We start from the raw sequence: 21,964 nt of genomic DNA on the forward strand, positions 1-21,964 counted from the left end.
GAGCTGACCGCAACGCACCTCCGTTCACCGTTACGCGCGAAAATGCAGGGAGCGTGTCGCGCCGCGCAGGCGTCGTGCAGCCGGCTGAGCTGGACGCAGACGCGCGGGATGGCCATCTCCGTCGCGCCGCCAAAGTACCCCATGCCCGGCCGCACCTTCAGCGGCAAAAAGGCAGACCAGTTCCAGTGGTACACCGAGATGCTCGCCGCCTCCCACACGTCGCCCCTCCTCGTCCTCAACTTCCTCGAGTTCCGCGCGGACAAGCTCGTCAAGTTGCGCCAGGACATCATCGAGGCCTCGCGCCGCGTGCACAAGCCTGCGCCGGACGTTCCGCCACGTCCGACGCCAACGTTCACCGCCGTGCGCTCGAGCATCTTCGGCGCGGCTCTGCGAGACTACCCCAACCTCAACCTCGACACCGTGCAGCAGATCACGGAGGGTGTCTCTGGCCCCGTTGGCGTACTCTCCCTCGCATCCCTCGACCCGCCAGAGTTGAGCGCTGTCATGCGCGCGCTCGACCGCAACTTCCCCCCGAAACCACCCAAGACCCCGGAGGAGCTGAAGGCGGAGGAGGCCGCGAAGAACGCAGACCCCGCGACACCAGGAAGGAGGGCGAAGCGCCAGCGTCCAATCCGCATACCGGAGATCAGGCTGCTGGGCGCGATGATAGACGGCCAGATGCTCGCTGCGCCACGGTTGAAGGAGGTCTCCCAGCTGCCGCCGCTGCGCACACTACAGGCGCAGCTCATCGGCTTGCTCTCGGCGCCAGCAAGCCAGCTTGCGATGGTTCTCAGCGAGGCGAGCGGAGGGAAGTTGCATCGGACGTTGCAGGGGTTGCAGAAGAGCTTGGAGGAGCAGGAGGTTGGTCCTTCGGCATAGGTCTACTCGCTTGTGCGTCGCGTACTGTATACACCCCATTCCTCGGAGCGCCAACTCGTCTGCAACAGGTTAGTCGATCCAAATTTCGTCAAGCCGCGCGGGCAGATATTATACAGCGAGCAATAATACAGGGGTACAACATGAGTATGGCGTACAGACAGGCAGGAAACGCGTTCGGATCAAGCACCTTCATCTCGCCCTGCCGTTCCTCTTCTTCGCGGGCCGATTCCGTTTTACAGGAGCTTGCGCTTTGCACTCCTTGCACCACCAGTCCCCCGTCGGCACCTCGGACAAGCCTACGCACGATAAGTGGAACTGCATGGTCCATGAGCCTATAATCAAGCGGTATTTTACGAGCATGCTCACCCATTGCCTTGGACAGTCTTCTTCATTCTCGCATCCGATCATCTCCCCCCAGCTGATCTGCTGACAGTAGCAATAGACCTTCTTGTCCTCGTCCGTGGCGCCTTCTTCGGCTTCGTCGTGACTAGCATTCGGTGCAGGGCTGGCCGGGAACCCTGCTTGCGATAGCGGTGAGCGTATAGGACCATCCGGCCGGATAGAGGGGTGCGAGGACACGAAAGGGAAAGGTGGGCGACTTGGCGTCTTGTCCGTAGGCTGGACAGATGCGTCGCGCGCACTGTTGCGCGCTACACGGCGGCTGGAGTTCCCGTTCTTGGGCCCTGCGGACCGAGAGTTCGTGATCGGGACTGGGGGAGGGGGAGGGTGCGATGTGACAGACACGAGAGAGTCAGTCGGCGAGACGGCACGTTGACTGCAATCGAGCGTCAGAAAAGCCAATATTCGGATACTTCTTGCCGCGCACCTCTTCAACGTCTTCGCCCGCGCCTTCGCGTCCCCCTTCTTCGGCGACCGCGCCTCATAGTCGTCGTCCCGCACCACCTTCTTCGCCGGCCGCTTCACCGTCGGCTCCCCCGTCACATCCATGATCACCCCCAGCCCCGCGCGTGCCCTCCTCCGCCCATTCATCATATCGGGCGGCAGGAACCGCTTCTTCGTCACATGCGGGAACGTCGTGCGCCGCACCAGCCGCCTGGCATCGAAGTCCGGGATGTGCTCGGCCAGCATGCGCAGGTGCTGCTTGTGGGCCGCCAGGTTGTCCGCTGCCTGGCACGCGACGCGGATCTTGTCCTCGCCGCCGAGCTTCAGGCGCTTCGCCTCCTCAGCGATATCGGAGAGGAGGTAGAGGCGATCGGCCTTGGAAGTGGAGGGGCCGGCCTCGATCATGGCGGTCAGGCGCTGTACCTTGGACGTGAGGGAGTTCATGGAGGAGGAGAGGACGGCGTCGAGCTCGCGGAGGTCCGCGAAGTTGCGAGAGATGTCGAGGGGGAGGCAGTCGAGGGTGTGCGTGTACTCGGAGAGCAGCGCCAGGGCATAGGGCGCACCAGGGCTAGTCGAAGACTCGGCCGCTGTCGTTCGTTGTGGAGGCATCGTGAAAGATGAGCTGAAGGGGCAGCTATGTCGCTCGATTCTGTACGAGTGTAGAAGGCAAGATTACAGCAATCGGTCACTCGCTCGCCCCGTTGCATGCCATCACCGATCCCGGTCCGGATTTGCCAGTCGAACCGTGACCGTGACATACATCCCTTGCAGAGAAATAGACGGTGCAAATTGTGGAGATCTAACGTCCCGTTGCAGTGGCGCGTCAATACTTTACATGCGAAGCATACAGAGTGGGAAAGCAAATGGTCAGTCTCGCAGGTAAAACTCCCATGTCCTGTCCTCGCCTCCTTCGCCTGTCTTCCCCGAGCCGTGAGCGCGCTCACCCTTGGTCATCCGATGCTCGTAGCCTTTCCATGTGGACCGATAGAAGGTGAAGGATCGTAGCAACGTATATGATGGATTCGGTGGCATAGACGAGCTAGCTGGGGGCGGCGGAGTCTTCGCTAATCGTGGCACGTCCCTAAACCCAGGTCAGTCGCAAGTTCAACGGAAGGTGGTGTACGACTGACCATAGGGTGTACGGTACGACGTTTCGCAGCGTGATGAGCACGGTCCCCCGTGTAGCTGATGGGTCGGAGGAGTCGCCATCCATGTCCTCGTCTTCGGACGCAGGTGCCTCATCCTCTTCATCGTCCTCCGTTTTCTTTTTCTTCCGAGCCGTATGCACCTGCGGCGCTGGTCCCGGGCGCAGCAGCTTCCCCGCCGAGCGCAAGAAGCCCAGTATCAAGGTCTGATTCGACAAGATATTTCTATCCTGGTCTGTGATGCCTTTACCTACCATCTCAACCCAGTGTCAGCCGCGATCAGGAAACGCGTAAAGCACACGCACCAGCATGGGGAAAGTTCCAGACGATCTTGTCCCACTTCTTATTCTTCAGTCCAGAGGTCTTGTCCAGACGCGTTGCGTCGACACCAAAAAAGACATGCACGCCCCGCTCGCGCAAGTCGGACACGATCGCTTCTGCATCTGGGTACTTGGCGTAGCATTCCTCCTCCGAGTCGTACGCCGTTGCGGTAATGTTGCTTGAGGGTAACTGCGCGAGGTCCCCCGGCGCGTCTACGACCAGTGCTCTCGCGAAAGAAAAGTTGCCCTCCCCAATGAGCAAAATCGTATCCGTCGCGCGGAAGGGGATCGTCGGACGCCGCGCTGGCGCCTTCCCCTTCCCCTTGCTCTTGATCGCGCCTCCACCGCCCTTCTTCTGCGTCTTACTGCGCTGCTCAGCGACCTGTGCAGCTTTCTCCGCTTGCTGTTTCTTCTGCAAACGCGACTGCTGGGCCTGAAGAGCCGAATTGAGGCCCTTTCCCGCCTTCGAAGATTTCCCCATGATCGCTGGTCGAAAGTCAATCCTCGGAGCGGAGGCATCGGGCCGAGATCCAGCACCGGAATATCCGGCCCGGTAGGCCAGAACGCGAACACGCGCCGCCACGTTAGCGCACCTTCACTTCAGCACTCCATCCCAGCTCGCACGCACCTGTCCATTCGTTTCCCGTGTACTTCCCCCTCATCATGGTAAGGGAAACTGTATCTCTCCCCAAAACTCGTTTCTGATTCCCTACCCAGCCCACCGAATTCGAAATCCGTCAGCGGAACGCGAAGTTCGCAGCTGCAGCGCGTTCAGGGAAGAAGCCCACACACGCTTCCAGGCAGGATAAGCTCGCGAAAAAGAGCCCTGTATCGACATGGACACTGGGCATTATCATCTTTGTTGTCATGGGGGGAGGTGCGTGGCTTGGAACTATGGACTGGGGAAGGAAGCTAACGACGTTCCGCAGTGCTGTTCGAGCTCGCACGGCTTATATTCCTTTAGGATTTGGAGACAATATATTGTCATTTGTGCCATACTATCCATGCTTGTACGCGACGTCGCGACGTCGCGGTCGATATATTGGGAATTGCTACAAGCACTGTCGACTTGAGTCCATCTGCGCAAGCTGCCTCCTTCCCCGGACCCTTCCTCTCAGCTGGCTCCGCTCTGACTGCCTTCATATGATTATGGGATTCATACAGCCCTCTGGTTTCCCTGAGAGTCGTCACCCGATGTGCAATTTCATGCAACCATTGCATCCGAATGGAGGTACGGTATCACTCATGGCTTTGATGCGTCCCTGTCAGGTATGCATCAACAGCCTGCTCGAAGTCAAGATACCCGGTGACAGACTTGGAACGGCAGGCATCGATGTAAAGCCCGAGAATTGGCTTGGGTAAGTGTCTGTCCCACCATGGGACTGTGATACACAGCACGCGCAAGTCCTTCAGAATATCAACGTCAACAAGGTTCACAGCTTTCCCCAGACTGGGACCGTCCACACCCTCCGTTTCTTCCAAGTGCAACATTTCTAGGCGCGCGTGCGAGAAATACAACCATTCACACAATGTCTTGCTCTCAATTACGCACTCATCGACGAGATCGAGGCGTCTGAGGGAGGGCATACGCACGAGGGATGCAAAGACAGGAGGTATCCAGCATGCGCGTGCGCGGAAGGTGTGGAGGTGTTTGTTGACCACGGGCGCGATGGCAGACCCCTTGTCGTACGCGGCTGAATCCTCTACAAGATCAACGATGTCGAGTACCTCAAGCTCTGGACAGGCTGTCAGCAGGGCCATTAAATTTCTCAACGGAGAGGAGTCATCATCGACGTTGCAATCGGTCACTATATGCCGCAGACGCCGCAAAGAGTTAGTCGGGACGGGGGGCAGGAGGGGGAAGGCACCAGTGCAGTCAATTGCCTTCAGATTGGGTGCGCGGGTAAGTGCTGTTGTCCAGATGGCCCTGAGAGCATTGGTATGACATTCTTCCAACATATATGGGACAAGGGACCCAATTCGAAGGGCAAAGCGTTCGAGGCTGGTCGGGGATCGGGCTGCTGAGAAGAAGTGTGCGAAAGCTTCGAGAGACACTTCTGGCTGCGAGTGTTGAAAGGACATTTCCAGCTCCTTCCAGCGCAGGATATAGCGTTCATCTGCCAGGATCGAGACCAGGGACTGGATCGAGGCGACAGGGGCCTTGCTGCATAGTTCTTCGGTAAAGTGAAGCGTCATGGGACGTTGACCAGCGCGGTCGAGATACTTGGTGAGTTGCTGGATCCCAAAGTCCGATGGGTGGTATAGGAAGATCGTCGCCCAGAGTGACGAGGATGCGTCAGCCAAAACGCACCACCTTCGTGAAACGGCTCGCAGGACGCTCGCGCCACAAATTGGCAGGCGCCCGTGGATGCCAGGGCCGACGCGCAGTACAGAGTCCTCATCATACGGAGCGGAGAGGCTGAAAGTCGAAAGAGGAGCAACGCAAACAGAGTACCACTCGGATATGTAGAACAGAATTTCTGTGGGCAGCTTGTCGATCGTTGCAGACATCGGTAAGCGGCAACTCCGGAAGGGGAGGTGTGGTAAAAGTATCAGCACTTCAGAGCCTTTTATATGCTGTGAGATGGGCCCGTGCATTATTGATGGTGGTCAGTGATCCTGAGCGCGCCATGAACGTGGAAGACAGGATAGAATAGGTCGAACATGGACGTTGAGAACAATGAGCGGATGTCCGGCCCGTCCTTTCGGCAGTATCTTCTCACGATGCCTTGACGCGCGTCGCGCGCACGCAAGCTCACATTGGTCGCTCACCTTCTCGCGTCCTTCATCGTTCACCATGTTCTTGACACGCTCTGAATACGGTGCGCATTACTCTCAATAGGGCAAACAGAGTCTCATTCCGATCTCGCAGACCGCGGTGTCAACACCTTCTCTCCAGAGGGGCGTTTGTTCCAAGGTGCGCGATCATTCAATACTCATACTTCCTCCCAATGACCTGAGCACTAGTCGAGTACGCCATTGAGGCAATCAAGGTACTTCAAGACCAACCAATTATACATCACTCCTTCTAAACGTCCGCCCAGCTCGGCTCTACCACCGTCGGCGTCAAGACCCCCGAGGGCGTCGTCATCGCTGTCGAGAAGCGCGTACAATCCCCCCTCCTCGAAGCCTCCTCCATCGAAAAGATAATGGAGATCGATCGCCACCTCGGCTGCGCCGTCTCCGGGCTCACCGCGGACGCGCGCACGATGGTCGACCACGCGCGGGTGACCGCGCAGAACCACGCGTTCGTGTACGACGAGCGGATCAAGGTCGAGAGTTGCACGCAGGCGGTGTGCGATCTGGCCCTGAGGTTCGGGGAGAGTGTGCACGATGAGGAAGCGATGATGAGCAGGCCGTTCGGCGTGGCGCTGCTTATTGCGGGGATTGATGAGTTGGGGCCGCAATTGTGCGTGTGCCAGAGATCTTGGGAGATGCATATACTGACGAAGATGTTCCCAGGTTCCATACCGACCCATCAGGGACGTTCGTGCGGTACGACGCCAAGGCTATCGGATCTGGCTCTGAGGCAGCACAGTCCGAGCTACAGGACAAATGGCATAAGGTGCGTCCGTCCCATCTTCTGTTACTTCATGACGCTGAACCCCTGCCGCAGCAAATGACGCTGCAGGAGGCAAGAATCTTGACCTTGCGTGTCTTGAAGCAGGTTATGGAGGAGAAGCTGGATCAGAACAACGTGCAGGTCGCGCAGGTGCGTCGACTCGACCAAAGCTATCCTTACATGCAGGTTTATTTACTCTTCTGTGCACAGGTAACACCAGAGAAGGGCTTCGAGATCCTGGACAATGCGGCTCTGCAGGCAGTGATAGATGTCATGTAAACGCGCGTTTTCTGCATTGATGATAATTGTACGATATACATGGGACTCTGGCTGACTTTCCATCCTCCTGAGGAAGCCGCAGCATATTCTGCGTAGTAGAGGTTCGACGAGGGTGACGCTTGAAAGGTGCCCTCCTGTATGGACGCCACAAATAGCGCCCTTTATTCTTTACTCTGATCGCCCATTGTTCTCCGTCAGGCTGGCGGACGACGCGCTAGTGGATTACTACGCGGTGCTATCCGTGCACCGAAATGCGTCCCCGGTAGCGCTGAAGGACGCCTACCATCGCGCGCTCCTCACGCACCATCCCGACAAGGCCCACGGTCCCGGGAGTCAGCAGATCGCGGTCTCCGTAATTAAGGAAGCCTACGAGACGCTCTCATCCCCGACCAGGCGGGAGCGCTACGATCGGTCCCTAGCGAGGAAGAAGAGTCAACATGGTGGACCTCGACCCGCGCAGGTCATCTCGCTAGAGGAGTTCGACGCGATCGGGGAGGATGTCCAAGACATCGTCTGGACGTACGCCTGCCGGTGCGGAGGCGCCTACCGGATCTCGGAGACGGAAATGGAAGCGGGGAAGCACCTGATAGCATGCGATGATTGCTCAGAAGTGGTCTGGGTGGGCTATGAGCTTGCGGATGTGGATGAAGGGCAGGAGAAGGAGCAATGATGTCGGACCCAGTGGTGCGCTGCGCGCTGTTTCTCCGGCGATCCAGTACGCTGACTGAGCTCGTGTAGCACGAACGTACCCCATTCCACGAACGTGTCCACTCGTCCCCGTCCCCGAACTGGAATACGAAGCGAGAAAAGGGAATACTGGACGACCACACGTTGATGCGAACTGGAATGGGGAGCAGAAAACTGGAATAGGACGACGCGGACTGGAATGCGACCAGATGCGAACTGGAATACGGCGCGATGCGACACAATTTCCGCCGACGTGAACTGGAATACGTCGACGCGAACTGGAATGGCGGGACACGAACTGGAATTATGACGTGAACGGCGCCGAGGCTTTATATGTCCGCGCGCTTTATCGATCACCACAACCCCCTCTTGACCACCCACCTTCATAACCCCCACCCACCGCATTGCACACAACAACGTCTGACCCATCACATTCGCCACCCACCATGCCCACCGACCTTACCATCGCCGACTACCAGACCATCCTCGCCTTCACCACCAACCTCGCGCGCCGCGCGGGCGAGGTCATCCTCGCGGGCTCGCAGGCCATCCGCAACGCGCCCGCGTCGGAGATCAACGAGAAGAAGAACTCGGTGGACCTGGTGACGGAGTACGACGTGAAGGTGGAGGAGCTGGTGAAGAAGGAGATTGCGGGGAAGTACCCGGATTTCGAGTTGTGAGTGGCGAGGGTTCGGATGAGGTGTATGCTGTATGCTGAATGGCTGTGATAGTCTGGGAGAGGAGTCCTATGCTGCCGGATCGAGGCCACCGCTGTCGGACAAGCCGACGTTTTGCGTGGATCCCATCGGTGAGGCACTCAGTCTGAACTTCGTTTGACTGAAGCTAACTTTCGCCAGACGGAACCACGAATTTCATCCACGGCTTCCCATTTGTTTGCATATCCCTTGGCCTCATCTACAAGAAGAAGCCCGTGCTCGGTGTCATCTACAACCCATTCCTTGACCATCTGGTACGGTACATTTTGCTCACTTAATTGGCCCTCTACTAACGGCTTGATTAGTACACCGCTATCACTGGCCAGGGTGCCTTCGTCACGGAGGGCATCAACAACCAGCCTCTGAGGCTACCGTTGACAATCGAGCCACGCCCTCTGACCTCCCTCTCGCAGGGCCTCCTAGGTTTGTTAAACGCGTTCTTACATACCGCTGTATTCTCATCATTGCCTACAGGGATCGAATGGGGGGCTGATCGCTCTGAGGAGATCCTGGCGAAGAAGTCCGCATCCTTCTATCGTTTGGCCGGAAACCCAGAGGCGGGCGTCAAGGGTGGCAAGATGGCCCACAGCTTGCGTAGCCTTGGCAGCGCTGCACTCAACTTCACGTTGGTCGCCAGGGGGTCGTTGGATGTGTACTGGTAAGCGTCACTGCTTTTGCATGTCCGCGTCTGCTCACCCAGCTACAGGGAAATCGGGTGCTACCCATGGGATGTCTGCGCGGGTATTGTCATTGCACAGGAGGCGGGCGGTTTGGTTACAGGTTCACATAAAGTCTTCGCTACGACAAAGGATGACGCGTCGAAGTTCGGAGAGGTTGGTGAAGAGATTCTATGGGGGAGGAAATACGTTGTCGTGCGCGCCATTGGACCTGCACCTGGCGAGTCGAAGGTGGAGGCGCAGAAGAGAATTATCGGGGAATTGTACGACTCGGTGGACGACGCAGAGCCGACCAAGTAGACACCTAGAACTAGAGTGTGAATGCGAAGCTATAAAGCCCTTGTTGTATGCCTTTGTGGGTCCACACCGCCATAGCGCTGCTGCGGTCTCCGCCTGGCCGCACGAAAGGATGACATCACTGATAATCGATGTTGCCAGGAAACGGCGGACGCGGTCGCCAGCGATTCCCCCTTGCCTCTCCCCCTCACCCAGCCCCGAATGTTAACTTTCACAACAACTCTTCTACTGCTAACCGTCATCCTCGTGTGTCTCCCGGCCGAGACATACGCGTTTGGCGCAGGTGACATCCCGGATTTCGCATACCTCAACGGTACGTCCGATATGGTCCCCCTCGAGACCAAGAATAGGCGGCTGACAGTGGGCCTGCGCCCTGCTAGGCAAGGCATTTCGTCATGGTGATATCGAGAACGTGCTCTCTGAGCTGGTGAAAGCGGTCGGTCACAGCTCGGGCGGCCATGGCGGAGGTATTCTTGGCTTTGCGAAGAAGGTCTTGAAGGAAGCGAGTGGCGGACAGAAGTTCTCTGGCACGGATGTGAAGCGTGTCTACTTTGTGAGTGGCTACTTGCCTATGTATACCACAGCTCGCTGACGCTCTTTCAGGGCAACTGGCTGCGCGACTTTTCGCAGGTATATCCATCTTTGTCCCTCCCCCGGAATCGCGATCTGAGATCGTTCACAGGCGATGGATATTGCTGGTCTGAGCAAGCTCTCCGCCGACACCATTGTCCTCGTCGTCTCCGTCCTTGGCTTTGTTGTACGTGACCTTCGTGCAATTCTTCGTCAGTTTCTCAATGATTTTTAGGACTTTGGCTATGCCACGCGCGAGTTCGAGGTTACTGCCGACCGTCTGGGTGTCTACCTTCCGACGGAGCACATTGACAACCCCAAGTGAGTCATGGACATCACGGTGCACTGTTCGTAACTTTGCTAACTCGTCTCAAGGGGTTACGCTGAGGCTGAGGGCGATGCTCGCCAGATCCACCCGAAGCTGCGCCCGCCTGTCGATGAACGCGAGCTCGAGATTGACGAGCGTACTGGCATGAAGGTATATCTTCATCAGTTGTATACGAGACGCATATATTAACGAGAACACTAGAAATACATGGCCACCGAAGGCGAGAGCTGGGATACCTCCACCGCTCTCATCCGTCGCGTCTTCCGCGAGTGCATCGAGCGTGGCCGCCGCGCCGAAGGCAACGACAACGAGGACCTCTGGGAGGCCTTCCGCCTCCTCGGCACTGGCATGCACACCCTCGAGGACCTCCTCGCGCACAGTAACTGGTGCGAGATCGGCCTGCGCAAGCTCGGCCACGAAGAGGTCTTCTGCCACGTCGGCGACAACGTCCTCGTCAACGCGCCCAACGGGGAGCGCGTCCCGCCGCTCATCACCGGCACGTTCGGCAGCGCGGACTTCATGCACTCGATGCTCGGCGAAGCGACGGACAAGCTGAGCCAGTCGAGCGTGACGGAGATCACCCACAAGATGGACGACGCGAAGAAGGGGGACAATGCGAATATCGACGTAATCAAGGGTCTGATTTCGAAGATCTCCGGCGGTGGCGGCGATGATAAGATGCAGAAGGGTGAGGAGATGAAGGCAAAGTCGGAGGCGTACAACTTCGACCCGGACAACATTGCCCCGCCGGAGGTCCAGCAACAGTTCAAGGAGCTGTTGATCTGGCGCGATGACCTCATGCGCGACTTCGCGGAGACCATTGAGAAGATCCCGGGCCTAGACGAGCTCCTCGAGCAGCTCAGCAACGCCCTCAACGCCTGTGAGTTGAGTTCATTGTGCGAATACAACATATTCCTGACAACCCGTACAGACGTCTACACCGTTCTGGCGCCCTACATCACGGTTGGTCCGCACTCTCGCTACTCCCGTACTTCGTCTGACTATCCGTCCATAGCCCATCATGGAGCAGGTCACCAGCGTGCTCGGCGAGGGCAGCAAGGCCGTCATCGACTCCGACGATCAGTACAAGGTCTTCGACGACGCCAACGCATCCGACCCCTCGCACAGTTTGCTCTCCAAGGACCACTTCAACCTCATCCTCAACGAGCCCGCGGGCAAGATCGCCCAGGTCGTCGTCGAGAACACGGTCAATGAAATCGTGCAGGCGTGGGCGGACAACAGCGATCCGGACCAGGTCATTGACAGGGTGAGTGCCTGCAAAACATGGTAGGTGTCAATGCTGACGCGAGTATAGATTCTGGAGGCCTTCCACCACCCGTACTACGCTACGGGCAACTCGGAGATTCAGCGTAAGATGTTCGATACGCTCGAGCGCTGGTTCGGTGGGCTTGGCGAGGAGGGTCGCGAGATCATCCAGCTCCTGACCAAGGAAAGCGTCCGCGAGGGCAAGAACATTCGTCCCGGCTCCGAGGGCACCGGCGGTGGATGCGGCGGCCATGGCCACGGCGGTGGCCGCAGCTCGGTGCAGCAGAGCTCTCAGCAGCAGAGCTACGGCGGTGCTGGCGGTGAGTATTCACATGGACGACAACGGGAGAATGATGCTGACAGACAATTGCAGGTTACTTCAGCGGCGGCGGCGACAACTACGGGTCGCAGAACACGTACTCCTCCTCCCGTCGTGACGACGACAACAGCGGTGGGTACGGAGGCGGCCGCCACGAGCAGAGCTACGGCTCCAGCCGCCGCGACGACAATGACGGCGGCTACGGAGGCAGCACCGGCGGCGGCTACGGAGGCGGCTCCAGTGGCTACGAGCCCTCTTACGGCGGCCGCGATGAGTCGAGCGGCTACGGCGGCCGCGACGAGTCCAGCGGCTACGGTGGAGAGAGCCGCCACGAAGGTGGCCACCATGGCCGTCGTCACGACGAGGGCAACAGCTACAGCGGCGGTGGTGGCGGCGGGTACGGTAGCAGCCGTCGCGAGGACGACAACAGCTACGGAAGCAGCGGCGGCTATGGCGGGAGTACTGGCGGCTATGGCGGTAGCACCGGTGGATATGGTGGCGAGCGTCGCGAGGAGAGCGGCGGCTACGGCGGCAGCGGAGGCGGCTATGGTGGTGAGAGCCGCCACGAGGGTGGCCACCACGGCCGCCGTCATGACGAGGATAGCTACGGCGGTAGCGGTGGTGGCGGCTATGGCGGCGAGTCTGGCGGCTACCAGCCTTCATATGCAGGTGGCCGCGAGGAGAGCAGCTACGGAGGAGGCGGTGGCTACGGCGGCCGTCGCGACGAGGATCGCGGCGGATACGGCGGCGGAGGCTACCAGCCTTCCTACGGTGGTGCCGAGGGTGGTTATGGCGGCTCGTCCGGTGGATACGGCGGTGGAGGTGGAGGCTATGGGGGCGAGGAGCGCCGTGGCGGCTACGGTGGCGGCGACGAGACCTTCGGTGCCGAACGCCTGAACCTGGATGATGAAGGCGAAGGTCGTCGTCATCACGGTGGTCGGCACCATGGTGGAGGCGAGGGAGGATATGGAGGTGGTGAAGGCGGTTACGGCGGCGGAGGTTATGGTGGTGGGGAGGGAGGCTACGGAGGCGGTGGGTACGGAGGTGGTGGGTACGGCGGTGGAGGAGGCTACTGAACGGACACCTTGCACTCCATCACGAACAATAAGCTGGACGAAAGGACGGTGTATAGCTTCTGGAAGTCGAATCAAATGTAAACGTACATAGCTTGTAGTACTTTGTGACGCTAAGACGATGGTTGCCAGTCTGTTGAAGAGCACCTCTCTTGCCGATGGATATAACATGGTTTCTGTTGGTGCTACAATGTTGCCAGCGTCGTCGCCTCGTACATGCAGCCCCATACTTCATGAACAGAACACGGTGGCTGTCCGCGGAACCTTTTCGACTTGATGGCTGCTGTCCATTAGCCTTTTCCAGCACCACCATCGACAACCAAACTTCCAACGCCGCTCACGCATTTCTGCACCTCCAGACTTCGTTAAAAGCGCATTCCAGAGCTGTACATTGCCTCTAGACACCCACATAAGAACCCTTGGCGCAGCGGTAGCGCGTGTGATTCCAGAGACGCCGAAGGCGAACTCGGTTCCACAAGGTCGTCCGTTCAATCCGGGCAGGGTTCATCTGTTTTTTCGTCTCTCGTTTGAAGCAAGATCTGGCCACATATTCTTTTTTCTCGTCTTCATCGTCATTTTCAGCTGTAGGCTCTCGATAGAAGGTCCTTGGAACTCCATAGCACAAACAGAAGATCCACTGAGACTGCGTTGTCCATAGAAATGTTCGACCGAGGTGTTGAACTCGATGTTTTACTTCTTCCAAGGAGGGCAGGGGGCACCGACTCGGTTCTGCGACTCGGCAGGCTGACCAAGACGTTGCCCACGGTGCGACTTTCTCGGAATGATTCCGACCTTCTTCGTAGTGCTGGATGAGAGGAGAGAGTATGGGGGAAGGTAGTATAAGAGAGGGGTGGACGGTGGATGGAGGATATTATCCAACTGGACTACCGCCTCGAACTTCAAGTTTGCCCCAAATGTCTCAATCGACAGTCTACCTCGTCACCGGTGCCAACCGTGGTATTGGTACGTGTACTTCCCTCTTCACCATGCTATTCCTAGCAAGCTGACCGTTGCCTCAATCCCAGGCTTCGCCATCGTCACCCTCCTCGCCTCGCGCCCCGACACCGTCATCTTTGCCGGCGCGCGCAACCCCAGCGGCGCGACTGACCTGCAAGCGCTGGCCAAAGCGCACCCTGACCGCTTTCGCGTCATCAAGGTCGTCTCCGCGGACAAGGAGAATAACCTTGAGGCGGCGAAGGAGATTCAGCGGGTGGCAGGGCGCCTGGACGTGGTCATCGCGAACGCGGGCATAAGCGAGTGTATCGCGCCCGCGCTCGAGGTGCCACAGGAAGAGATGGTCAAGCACTTCGAAGTGAGTTGAACATCGCAACCTACTCAATGAGCTCGGCTGACACGCACTCTCAGGTCAACGTCAACGGCCCCCTCGTCCTCTTCCAGTCGACGTACTCGCTCCTGAAAGCGAGCAAGACGCCCAAGTTCGTCGCCATCTCCACCGGCCTCGGCAGCATCACGCTCGCCGGAGAGATAGATGTCCAGGTGTACCCGTACGGCGCGTCCAGGGCGGCGCTCAACTGGGTCGCGCGCAAGCTGCATCACGATTTCCCTGACTTGAGTGAGTGCACGGCAAAAAGATCACCACACATTTTTCTTCCTGTCTAGTCTCTCCCTCTGCCTAGTCTCTCCCCCACGCCCTACTGACCCACCCTCCAGTCGTCTTCCCCATCAGCCCCGGCGTCGTGGACACGCCTGCGGCGCGGGCCGCGTGGAAGTTCGTTCCCGGGATGGACGCCCTCGTGAAGGCCTTCCCTCCCATCTCCACAGAGGAGAGCGCGAAGGGCGTCGTCGGGCAAATCGATGTCGCGACGAGGGAAACGCACGGTGGGCAGTTTGTTGACTATTCTGGCCTTGGAAAGTGGCAGTGGTAAGGTGGCGCGGATGGGGCTCTCGTTAAGAGAAGAAAATGGCTGTCAAGAGTAAATGAATCTACCATCTTGAAGCCTGGTTGTCGAAACCGGAGTCGGATACGTCCTGTGGGGCGCGCGGCAGCAACGTCACATGACCGCGTCGGAGAACCACATTCGCTACCGCTGCGCCAAGGTTTTTTGGCACCCCCAACGACTTCCAACCCAAGTGGCGATAGTCGAGTCGCAGGCAAGAGGACGACAAACTGCTTTACGCACGCTTCGCACACATTTGAGCAAGAGAAACAATGCCTAGATTACACCTGGCGCAAACAGATTGAGCAATCATAACAGTGGATCGCATATAGTATATTCACTTACAAGAGCCAGCTCACCCCTCAATCATCACCCAAGCTCATACTCCGGCTGCTCATGCTCTGCTCCCTCTTCGCCTCTCCCTCTCCCGCCGCAGGTCCCATCTCCAGCCCCAGCGCGCCGCCCGGCTTGCCCGCTCCCGATGCTCCCGCATGACTCGATGGGCCACCCGACCCGCCCGCCGCGCTGCTCGCCTCCACGCCCTCCATCGCGTCGTCCTCCAGCTCCTTCTCGTCCACCCGGATCTCGTCACCGGCCCACACGCGCATCGTTGGCTGCCAGACCATGACGATGTTGTCCTCGGACGTGCTCGACAGGTTCCAGTTCTCCTCCGCGCCGGGCGCCCAGCAGAAGTCGGTCGGGCGCGCGGTGTGGCCTGGATGGTGAGTTAGCGGGTGAGGTCGAAGGTTTAGGACGGGGATGGTTACCTCCGTGAATGAAGAGCAGCTCCGGTGGGCCGTCTTCCTGATCGTCGGGCGTCTGCTCAACACCAATAAGTGAGAGGTCCCAAATGTTGATTCGCCGGTCGCTCGAGGCGCTTGCGAAGATGGTCGGGTTGTGTGGCGACCATGCGACGTGCAGAACTTCGTCCGTGTGCGACTCGAAGATGTGCAGCTTGCGGTTTGGTACTCGCAAGTCGTGAAGGACGGCGGTCTACAAAACAAGGTCGGTGCTGATCACAAAGTGAGGAAACACCTGACTAACTTTGTCAGCGCTGCCGGTGACGATGAGGTGCTCTGCTGCCGGGTTAAATGCAACAGATAGAATTTCGTTGTCGTGGGCCAGGATCTTGTTGCTCGGCTCTTTGGATGCACGAGTGTCCCAGCTGGCGGGGAGTCAGTAAGCCTCAGGGAATCAACGCAAAAAAGGCGCACATCATCAGCATCTTGTCATCTCCAACACTGGCAAGAACATTTTCTTTCGTCGGATGCCAGTCAACATCCTGTAAGCAGTTAGTGACAGGCTAGAGGGGTATCATTATTGTGGCACTCACGCCGACGACCGAGGTATGTCCGCGGAATACTGTAGTGGGCTCGAGGGAGGGGTTGCTCTTTGCGTATGCGTTTATGTCCCTACGATTGGTGTTAATCGAAAACGCGTTTCGCGCCACACTGTGCTCACCAGTGGCACACCGTCATGTCCTCCGAGGCACTCAGGATGTGACCCTGCTTTACGGGACTCCAAGCCAGACCAAAGCTGCATGGAATCAGTACGTTATTCTGCGTCAACTTCTCGCAGACACTCACCCTTCCCCCCTCTGCCCCACCAAGCGGATATCCGGCTTACACTGCCCACTCCTATCCGGATCGCTCGAGTGCTTCGTCCGATCGAACACAAACACCTCCCCACTGACCGCCTTCGTCGCGATCAGGTCCGCGTTCTGCGGCATGTACCGCGCGCGGTTGACCTCCCCGTCGTGGTTGATGCGCTGCACGATCTTCACGCGCGGGGCGGGCGGGAGCGTGTGCCCGCCGAGCTCGCCGCGCTCGTCGTCGTACGACGAGTGGTCGAGCTTGTCGGAGGAGGGGCCGGAGGTCTTGGGGATCTGGACGGTGGCGATCTGGAGGTAGTCCTGCGCCTGGCCGGAGGTGTGGGTGCCGAGGAGGAGGCGGTGGGTGTCGTAGGGTTTGGAGGGTTGGCTGGTGGGTAGGGAGTGGAAGGTGAGTGGCGGGTCAGAGAAGAATGGATACGACGCACGATTCCTTGTCGGGGAACCATTGGCAGGTGAGACTGGGCCAGTCGAGCGCGTGTGTGATCACGACGTCGTAGAGGTAGGGCGCGTTTTTCTTCCTGTAGGCCCGTCATTGAGTTTCCTTTACTTCGTTGACGCGTCGTTCTACGCACCATGTCTTGTATTCCTATAGTAGGAGATATGACGCGTCAGTCAGGTTGGCAGAGGCGAGGGGATCAGGTATGAAGCACCTCATTGATCAGTTTGTTCTCCTCCTCGGCGGCGAAATCATCCTCCACTTCCTCAGCTTGGGGGCGAGGCATACTGATACAGAGAGAGAGTCAAGCAAGCGACAGGAAACTGGAGTCGCAGGAGCGCGAGATCGTGGGGGTCGAAGACAAGGCGCCTCGACGCGTCGAGGACGTTGAACCGCGTCAAAGCGCCCGGTTTTCTCACGGGCATCAAGCATTCTCAGCCACAGCGACTCTATACCTCGTCTATCGCTACTCCGAGCACCTTACAGGCTCAAACAGGAGAGGTGATGTCCCTGTAAGTAATATGGATATTGAGGCTGGTCTACAGTGGGGATATGTGCGTGCAGCAAAGTCACTGAGTAGGCGAAGGGGGTACCGCGCGCGGGGTCCATCATGCAGCCTCCTTCTCCCACTTGGCAAACAGCTTCTCGAGGTCGAACCGCGGGTCTTCTGGGTCCGTTACGACTGGGGAATGGGTTAGCGACTCGCGGTTGGTCGAGAGCGCGTCAGGGGAACTCACTGCCGTCGTTGCCTGCTGATTGGCGGCGCTTCCACTCAGCCTTCGCCTGCTCAACCAGCTGTTCCCGCCTGTGCACAGCGTGCTGGACCTCCTGCTCCTTGAACTCGCGCTGGACGGTCCGGTTGTGGTACCAGCCGTAAAGGATGCCCGAGAATAGTGCCGTATAGCGCACGACCTATTGGAAAGCGTGATCGGGGAGGCGTACGGGGGATAGAGGATAGATGTTCAGAAAGGTAGGCAAGCACGCAGAGAGAGTTCATGAGCACCCCAGCTATCCACAGTGCGGCCGACCACTCACGTTGACTGTGTTCGAAGCCATGATGTTATGCGTAGGTACCGCCGCCAAGTTCAAGGGACAAAAAGAATGATTACTGGGCGTCAATGCCTGCAGTAACGCTGATGAATACGAAGTCTCGTCAGAGTCAGAGTAAGCAGCAACAAGGGTAGGCGCTTGCCAGACGAGTAATTTTGTTGAGCCGTGGAGGTGAAGCCGGACGTCGTTGCCGGAGAATGTCGGTTGGCTTAGTAATCCCGGACCGATGTGCCGAAGGGCGAGATTCCGGGCCGCTGGTAATGTGAACTCGACCACCATCTTAGCTTCCTCTTTTGCGCTGCTCTTGGCGACCTTGTTTATCAGGACAGGTGCTCTAGGTTCACTCAAGTCTTGCAAAAGACACTCCAGATCTCATCTTTGTACTCTACTTTTGAGTGTTGCGGAAGTTCCTTCGAAGAACGAGATGACGCCGCTCGTCGTTCTCTCCCTCTTGCTTCGAGGTGCACGCCGATACTTGCCTGAAAAAAAAGCCTATGCATGCTGATTGCTAGAGGTGACTCTTGATTTTTACCGCTCGCCCACTGAGTATGCACCGCCTCCCCGCCCTGACAAGTTGACGCGCCCGCATCCGCGCGCCTCTACACGAGAGACGTCCTTTCTGACCTCGACGCAACACGTTGACTATACACAGCCGCCCGCTCGTATATAACACTGCTTTACGTCCTTGCCACAGCTCCTTGCTACTCGTCTTCACTGCTCGCCCTGACTCATGCAATGTCGTCCCGTCAAGAGATTCCCTACTTATACGCTCTCGTAGACGGTCAAAATGCATACCCGCGCGCGCCCAAACAAACACAAGCGCCTGTCCATTCTTTCCCATCCGCCTTCGCCACAAACTCACGCTAAACAAGCACACACTTGACGCCCTTCTACACGCCACAAACCAACACTGTCTGTATCACCCCAGCGCCTTCCTCACGACCATCACTCAGCATCCTCTTTACGACCACAGCGACCTCGCCACCATGTCCTCCCCGTCCTCGTTAGGCCTCTTCCCCTCGGGGCCCACATCGCCCAACGCGTTTACCCTTTTCCATCAGTCACCGCGCGAGACGCACGATATGTACGCCGCGTTGACGGCGACAACGTCGTCGTCGTCGCCGCCGTCTGACGGACGCGCGCGGTCGTCTTCCTCGTCCTCGACCCTGACCAAATTGTGGCGAGGGCGTAATAAGGGGTCGAAGGCTTAATCCTTCTTTATTCATTACTCATGGTCCGTACTTCCCCACGGACACTGTTTACTCAACCCTCGCCTCATCGCTATTAGCGCCACATTGTCGGCGCCATCTTCAGCTTCTGTTATCTTCGTCCTTCCCTGGTTCACGATTTTCGGACATGACACGACGGACATTCTGCCTTTTTGGCGACGTATATCAACAACCGTAGTATGAATCATGTATTATTGGGCTGCTCACTCTGTATCTGTACTTCCTGATTTACCGCACTGTATCCTTGATCAGTATCTCCTTCGCCACAATACCACGCCTCTACGACACCACGACCTGCTCAGTGCACAGATTTCCATATCTATGATATTGGCGACCCCTTCTTTCGTGTCTTGCTCCTCCTGTTGTCTAGCAGTACGCGTGTCCTCAAGAGACCGCGTAAATCACTCACACGCCGGCTCAGTAATAGGAGGCTCGCGGGTCATGAGGAGATGAACAGCAAGCGCGTTCGATGACCCGTGATTCTGCAGAGACGGTCGCGGGCGGACGCGGACACTTACGCGATAGTAGCCTACTTGTCTGATTCTTAAATACAGTGGTCTGCTCTGTATGTAGTCGGTATGAAAGCTCTCGCTCCGTGAGCTCTCGGCAGCGGTCCGCCCCGTTGGCCAAGGATAAACCGATGAGCTTTCTTACCCGGGAAGCTATCGTCTGTACGATCGTGATCGATAGCAGAGTATTCATCACTCCGTGCTATGGCTCTTTCTCGTGGTCGAGAAACACTCAGCCAGTCCGCAATGCCAACGTCGTGTGGTGGGAACCTTTGCCGGCGGGCGTGACGGTGACAGTCGAACCGTAACGCGCGGGTCCCGAGGAGCCGATTGAGTTTGCCTCCGCTCCGGCGATAGCCGGTAGACTTTACTTCCGCTTTATGGGTCCACGCCTCCCTCGTGTGGCGCTTTTGATCGCCTGTTCGGTGGAGAATCAGCGGTGCAAGCAGTTCCAGTACACACTGCAGTCGGTAAGGTATTTTATTGCGTGCTCGAGGGGCTCTCCAGTGTGCTACAGAAGATCACAGCAGCACGCAGGCGGGGGTAAAACGGGGGAAGCACGAGCACGCCCTGGCACGAGCACACCCTGAGCCTTCTCCCGAGTGTCGAGGGTGCCGCGGTTATAGACGCGCCTTACTCAAGCCCACAGCAATTTGCCCAAAAAAGCGAGGGCACGCATGATCACTAGCGGAGCACCCTGTAATCGGATGAGGTCTTCACAGACGAAGGAGACCGTGACCCTTACTCTCACGTACGAACGGGGAGACGGCAACATTGTACAGACGGATCGCATGGTCGCATGTTTTCCATACTCAGGTGCAATGTTCTTGTCCCACTCTCGGCGCGTGCGTCATGGCCGCGGAGGTCAGGCAGTACGTCGGAAGATTGAGGTGCTCGGAAATTTTAGGCTTGCTAACGTACATAACTCACATATAGCGGTCGAGTCACCTCACCAATCAGGCTCGCACCCGGCGGCAGTGCACTGCCAAATGAGGCGGACAGAAACGGACCACGACTCACCTCCGGAGACCGCGCCTCGCTAATGAAAAGCACGCGACGGCGTCCGAGGGTTGCCGCTGCTGAATGAATCGAACCACGGCATGTTAATATCGGTATGCGGGCTGAATGGACCAGGGGCTCGTGGACAATGAACGCATTACGGAGGACAATGAATCATGGAAGACGGCATAATGCAAAGCGCGTGGGCGGGGGGCAGACCAACGTGGCCGTGAGGTGAGAAGTTTGTAGGATCGAGGGTAGACAAGAACGATCGAGGGAGAAGTGACACCGGGAAACGGGGAGAAGTTAACGCGAAGGACGGGGACAAGGACGTACGCACGCGTCCGAGGCCGCGCTCGTAAAAGCGGCGAACAAGGTCGCTTGTTTGGGAAACAATAAGATAGCGATGGGGATGATTATGATGACCTCTTGTGGAGAGCTCAGGTGGCTTGCGGGGCCGACATCGATGGGATGGGATGGCGGATGGACAAGAGATGAGACGTACGAGCGATGGGAAGGACGATAGACGGAATATACATACGCAAGAATGACGCACTCTTAGGATGGAATGAAGCACTGGAAAGATGATGAGTAGGCAAGACAAAGGGACGGCAATAAACGCATGCTTGATGGCCAGATGTCGTCTCGTGGGCGTACAGATTACAATGTTCGAGCTCGTCCGGGAGCCCGAAACAGGGCATGCAGGGTCTTGTCAATATATTCGGTATGTCTTGTCAGTATACGCGGGATACGTCCTACGGTTTCCGGTAAACATACGTCCCGCGAGTTCAGGGTAGGGTGAATTGGTGTGACAAGCTGAAGACGTGCCACAGCGCCCTTGTCAAGGAATTTTTGCAGGTTGCAGGGCACAACGATCGACGCCCGGGCGTCGGGTCGAAAATGTGCACGAGATGAACGCCGCGCGCAGGGCCAGCGCGATCGGCAGGACGGAGGTAGCAAATACGCAGCAACGCACAGCCTCGGAATCCCTGGACGGCGACACGGCGTCGGTGCCGCCAATGAGGTCAACGTCGAGCCAAGATGAGTCGGTGGTATGGAATTCATCGGTAATATGATATCTCGTCGACGGGGCGGCCGGGCGAGCTGAGCTGGTCCTGAGATGGATCACGGCCTTGAGATGGAAGAGAGGCCTGAAGCAATACAGGATCATGCGACGAGGGAGAGAATCGCTGCCAGTAGCCGTGTACACAAACTGACGCGCTCGTTGACTGGCAGACATCCATTGAGCGCAGTTTACTGGGTGATCATT

General features: G+C 57.9%; 13 protein-coding genes and 1 non-coding gene across 14 annotated transcripts; 9 read left to right on the forward strand and 5 right to left on the reverse strand.

The window, feature by feature from the left end:
• The first annotated feature begins 30 nt into the window (after positions 1–30).
• On the forward strand, positions 31–989 carry SCHCODRAFT_02613553 (uncharacterized protein). The gene has a single exon (XM_003038314.2). The coding sequence runs from the start codon at positions 109–111 to the stop codon at positions 877–879; it is 771 nt and encodes a 256-aa protein (XP_003038360.1). The 5' UTR covers positions 31–108; the 3' UTR covers positions 880–989.
• Positions 990–1,068: 79 nt separating this feature from the next.
• Positions 1,069–2,331, reverse strand: SCHCODRAFT_02697385 (uncharacterized protein; the record flags this gene model as incomplete). The annotated part of the gene is made up of 3 exons (XM_003036957.2): positions 1,069–1,194; positions 1,246–1,654; positions 1,706–2,331. 3 exons carry the CDS (start codon positions 2,329–2,331, stop codon positions 1,069–1,071), a joined length of 1,161 nt encoding a protein of 386 aa, XP_003037003.1.
• A 164-nt stretch (positions 2,332–2,495) lies between these two features.
• Positions 2,496–3,684, reverse strand: SCHCODRAFT_02613556 (uncharacterized protein). The gene is made up of 3 exons (XM_050344608.1): positions 3,173–3,684; positions 2,853–3,117; positions 2,496–2,803 (listed from the first exon to the last, which is right to left on the reverse strand). The coding sequence occupies exons 1-3, from the start codon at positions 3,666–3,668 to the stop codon at positions 2,590–2,592; spliced, it is 975 nt and encodes a 324-aa protein (XP_050202536.1). The 5' UTR covers positions 3,669–3,684; the 3' UTR covers positions 2,496–2,589.
• Positions 3,685–3,769: 85 nt separating this feature from the next.
• Positions 3,770–4,400, forward strand: SCHCODRAFT_02613561 (uncharacterized protein). The gene is made up of 3 exons (XM_003038313.2): positions 3,770–3,853; positions 3,905–4,064; positions 4,117–4,400. Exons 1-3 carry the CDS (start codon positions 3,851–3,853, stop codon positions 4,149–4,151), a joined length of 198 nt encoding a protein of 65 aa, XP_003038359.2. The 5' UTR covers positions 3,770–3,850; the 3' UTR covers positions 4,152–4,400.
• On the reverse strand, positions 4,286–5,782 carry SCHCODRAFT_02723103 (uncharacterized protein). The gene has a single exon (XM_003036955.3). It carries the CDS (start codon positions 5,696–5,698, stop codon positions 4,427–4,429), a length of 1,272 nt encoding a protein of 423 aa, XP_003037001.1. The 5' UTR covers positions 5,699–5,782; the 3' UTR covers positions 4,286–4,426.
• A 159-nt stretch (positions 5,783–5,941) lies between these two features.
• Positions 5,942–7,237, forward strand: SCHCODRAFT_02613566 (N-terminal nucleophile aminohydrolase). The gene is made up of 7 exons (XM_003038312.2): positions 5,942–6,009; positions 6,060–6,104; positions 6,155–6,180; positions 6,232–6,596; positions 6,650–6,752; positions 6,804–6,899; positions 6,960–7,237. Exons 1-7 carry the CDS (start codon positions 5,985–5,987, stop codon positions 7,026–7,028), a joined length of 729 nt encoding a protein of 242 aa, XP_003038358.2. The 5' UTR covers positions 5,942–5,984; the 3' UTR covers positions 7,029–7,237.
• A 59-nt stretch (positions 7,238–7,296) lies between these two features.
• SCHCODRAFT_02487730 (uncharacterized protein) lies at positions 7,297–7,698 on the forward strand (the record flags this gene model as incomplete). The annotated part of the gene is made up of 1 exon (XM_003038311.1): positions 7,297–7,698. A coding segment is annotated over one exon (402 nt), but the record flags the coding sequence as incomplete, so codon positions are not given.
• Positions 7,699–8,161: 463 nt separating this feature from the next.
• Positions 8,162–9,408, forward strand: SCHCODRAFT_02697390 (uncharacterized protein; the record flags this gene model as incomplete). The annotated part of the gene is made up of 6 exons (XM_003038310.1): positions 8,162–8,391; positions 8,447–8,523; positions 8,573–8,685; positions 8,737–8,854; positions 8,906–9,089; positions 9,138–9,408. 6 exons carry the CDS (start codon positions 8,162–8,164, stop codon positions 9,406–9,408), a joined length of 993 nt encoding a protein of 330 aa, XP_003038356.1.
• Positions 9,409–9,566: 158 nt separating this feature from the next.
• On the forward strand, positions 9,567–13,222 carry SCHCODRAFT_02613571 (Het-C-domain-containing protein). The gene is made up of 11 exons (XM_050344609.1): positions 9,567–9,718; positions 9,786–9,958; positions 10,009–10,035; positions 10,088–10,162; positions 10,211–10,296; positions 10,351–10,453; positions 10,505–11,183; positions 11,235–11,266; positions 11,319–11,570; positions 11,619–11,889; positions 11,943–13,222. Exons 1-11 carry the CDS (start codon positions 9,607–9,609, stop codon positions 12,962–12,964), a joined length of 2,832 nt encoding a protein of 943 aa, XP_050202537.1. The 5' UTR covers positions 9,567–9,606; the 3' UTR covers positions 12,965–13,222.
• Positions 13,223–13,374: 152 nt separating this feature from the next.
• Positions 13,375–13,468, forward strand: SCHCODRAFT_t34. The gene has a single exon. It is a non-coding gene; the product is annotated as a tRNA-Trp (tRNA).
• Positions 13,469–13,827: 359 nt separating this feature from the next.
• SCHCODRAFT_02531415 (NAD(P)-binding protein) lies at positions 13,828–14,854 on the forward strand. The gene is made up of 4 exons (XM_003038308.2): positions 13,828–13,924; positions 13,987–14,273; positions 14,327–14,534; positions 14,633–14,854. Exons 1-4 carry the CDS (start codon positions 13,876–13,878, stop codon positions 14,845–14,847), a joined length of 759 nt encoding a protein of 252 aa, XP_003038354.2. The 5' UTR covers positions 13,828–13,875; the 3' UTR covers positions 14,848–14,854.
• Positions 14,855–15,221: 367 nt separating this feature from the next.
• On the reverse strand, positions 15,222–17,193 carry SCHCODRAFT_02697393 (WD40 repeat-like protein; the record flags this gene model as incomplete). Its single annotated transcript, XM_003036954.2, has 10 exons — positions 15,222–15,574; positions 15,627–15,852; positions 15,904–16,024; positions 16,074–16,141; positions 16,193–16,271; positions 16,321–16,395; positions 16,446–16,838; positions 16,897–16,989; positions 17,044–17,057; positions 17,122–17,193. 10 exons carry the CDS (start codon positions 17,191–17,193, stop codon positions 15,222–15,224), a joined length of 1,494 nt encoding a protein of 497 aa, XP_003037000.1.
• A 145-nt stretch (positions 17,194–17,338) lies between these two features.
• On the reverse strand, positions 17,339–18,152 carry SCHCODRAFT_02613577 (uncharacterized protein). Its single transcript, XM_050344610.1, has 4 exons — positions 18,100–18,152; positions 17,943–18,040; positions 17,645–17,819; positions 17,339–17,589 (listed from the first exon to the last, which is right to left on the reverse strand). The coding sequence occupies exons 2-4, from the start codon at positions 17,961–17,963 to the stop codon at positions 17,516–17,518; spliced, it is 270 nt and encodes an 89-aa protein (XP_050202538.1). The 5' UTR covers positions 17,964–18,040; positions 18,100–18,152; the 3' UTR covers positions 17,339–17,515.
• Positions 18,153–18,943: 791 nt separating this feature from the next.
• Positions 18,944–19,168, forward strand: SCHCODRAFT_02663757 (uncharacterized protein; the record flags this gene model as incomplete). The annotated part of the gene is made up of 1 exon (XM_050346527.1): positions 18,944–19,168. One exon carries the CDS (start codon positions 18,944–18,946, stop codon positions 19,166–19,168), a length of 225 nt encoding a protein of 74 aa, XP_050202539.1.
• Between the last annotated feature and the right edge of the window lie 2,796 nt (positions 19,169–21,964).

This window comes from Schizophyllum commune (assembly GCF_000143185.2).
Source record: "Schizophyllum commune H4-8 unplaced genomic scaffold SCHCOscaffold_2, whole genome shotgun sequence".
NCBI classification, from domain to species: Eukaryota; Fungi; Basidiomycota; class Agaricomycetes; order Agaricales; family Schizophyllaceae; genus Schizophyllum; species Schizophyllum commune.

Excerpts from the sequence above, each read along its gene's own strand:
- SCHCODRAFT_02613561 (XM_003038313.2), top strand. Across the intron at positions 4,065-4,116 it reads CTTTGTTGTCATGGGGGGAG|TGCTGTTCGAGCTCGCACGG; the intron begins GTGCGTGGCTTG and ends GACGTTCCGCAG.
- SCHCODRAFT_02613577 (XM_050344610.1), bottom strand. The coding sequence starts at position 17,963 with ATGGCTTCGAACACAGTCAAC. Across the intron at positions 17,820-17,942 it reads TGGCTTCGAACACAGTCAAC|GTCGTGCGCTATACGGCACT; the intron begins GTGAGTGGTCGG and ends GCTTTCCAATAG. Across the intron at positions 17,590-17,644 it reads ATCAGCAGGCAACGACGGCA|TCGTAACGGACCCAGAAGAC; the intron begins GTGAGTTCCCCT and ends CCCATTCCCCAG.
- SCHCODRAFT_02531415 (XM_003038308.2), top strand. The coding sequence starts at position 13,876 with ATGTCTCAATCGACAGTCTACCTCGTCACCGGTGCCAACCGTGGTATT. Across the intron at positions 14,274-14,326 it reads AGATGGTCAAGCACTTCGAA|GTCAACGTCAACGGCCCCCT; the intron begins GTGAGTTGAACA and ends ACGCACTCTCAG. Across the intron at positions 14,535-14,632 it reads TCACGATTTCCCTGACTTGA|TCGTCTTCCCCATCAGCCCC; the intron begins GTGAGTGCACGG and ends CCCACCCTCCAG.
- SCHCODRAFT_02613556 (XM_050344608.1), bottom strand. The coding sequence starts at position 3,668 with ATGGGGAAATCTTCGAAGGCGGGAAAGGGCCTCAATTCGGCTCTTCAG. Across the intron at positions 3,118-3,172 it reads CTGGAACTTTCCCCATGCTG|GTAAAGGCATCACAGACCAG; the intron begins GTGCGTGTGCTT and ends TTGAGATGGTAG. Across the intron at positions 2,804-2,852 it reads GTCGTACCGTACACCCTATG|GGACGTGCCACGATTAGCGA; the intron begins GTCAGTCGTACA and ends ACCTGGGTTTAG.
- SCHCODRAFT_02613553 (XM_003038314.2), top strand. The coding sequence starts at position 109 with ATGGCCATCTCCGTCGCGCCGCCAAAGTACCCCATGCCCGGCCGCACC.
- SCHCODRAFT_02613566 (XM_003038312.2), top strand. The coding sequence starts at position 5,985 with ATGTTCTTGACACGCTCTGAATACG. Across the intron at positions 6,753-6,803 it reads TACAGGACAAATGGCATAAG|CAAATGACGCTGCAGGAGGC; the intron begins GTGCGTCCGTCC and ends CCCCTGCCGCAG. Across the intron at positions 6,900-6,959 it reads ACAACGTGCAGGTCGCGCAG|GTAACACCAGAGAAGGGCTT; the intron begins GTGCGTCGACTC and ends TTCTGTGCACAG.
- SCHCODRAFT_02723103 (XM_003036955.3), bottom strand. The coding sequence starts at position 5,698 with ATGTCTGCAACGATCGACAAGCTGCCCACAGAAATTCTGTTCTACATA.
- SCHCODRAFT_02613571 (XM_050344609.1), top strand. The coding sequence starts at position 9,607 with ATGTTAACTTTCACAACAACTCTTCTACTGCTAACCGTCATCCTCGTG. Across the intron at positions 9,719-9,785 it reads GGATTTCGCATACCTCAACG|GCAAGGCATTTCGTCATGGT; the intron begins GTACGTCCGATA and ends GCGCCCTGCTAG. Across the intron at positions 10,036-10,087 it reads GGCTGCGCGACTTTTCGCAG|GCGATGGATATTGCTGGTCT; the intron begins GTATATCCATCT and ends GATCGTTCACAG.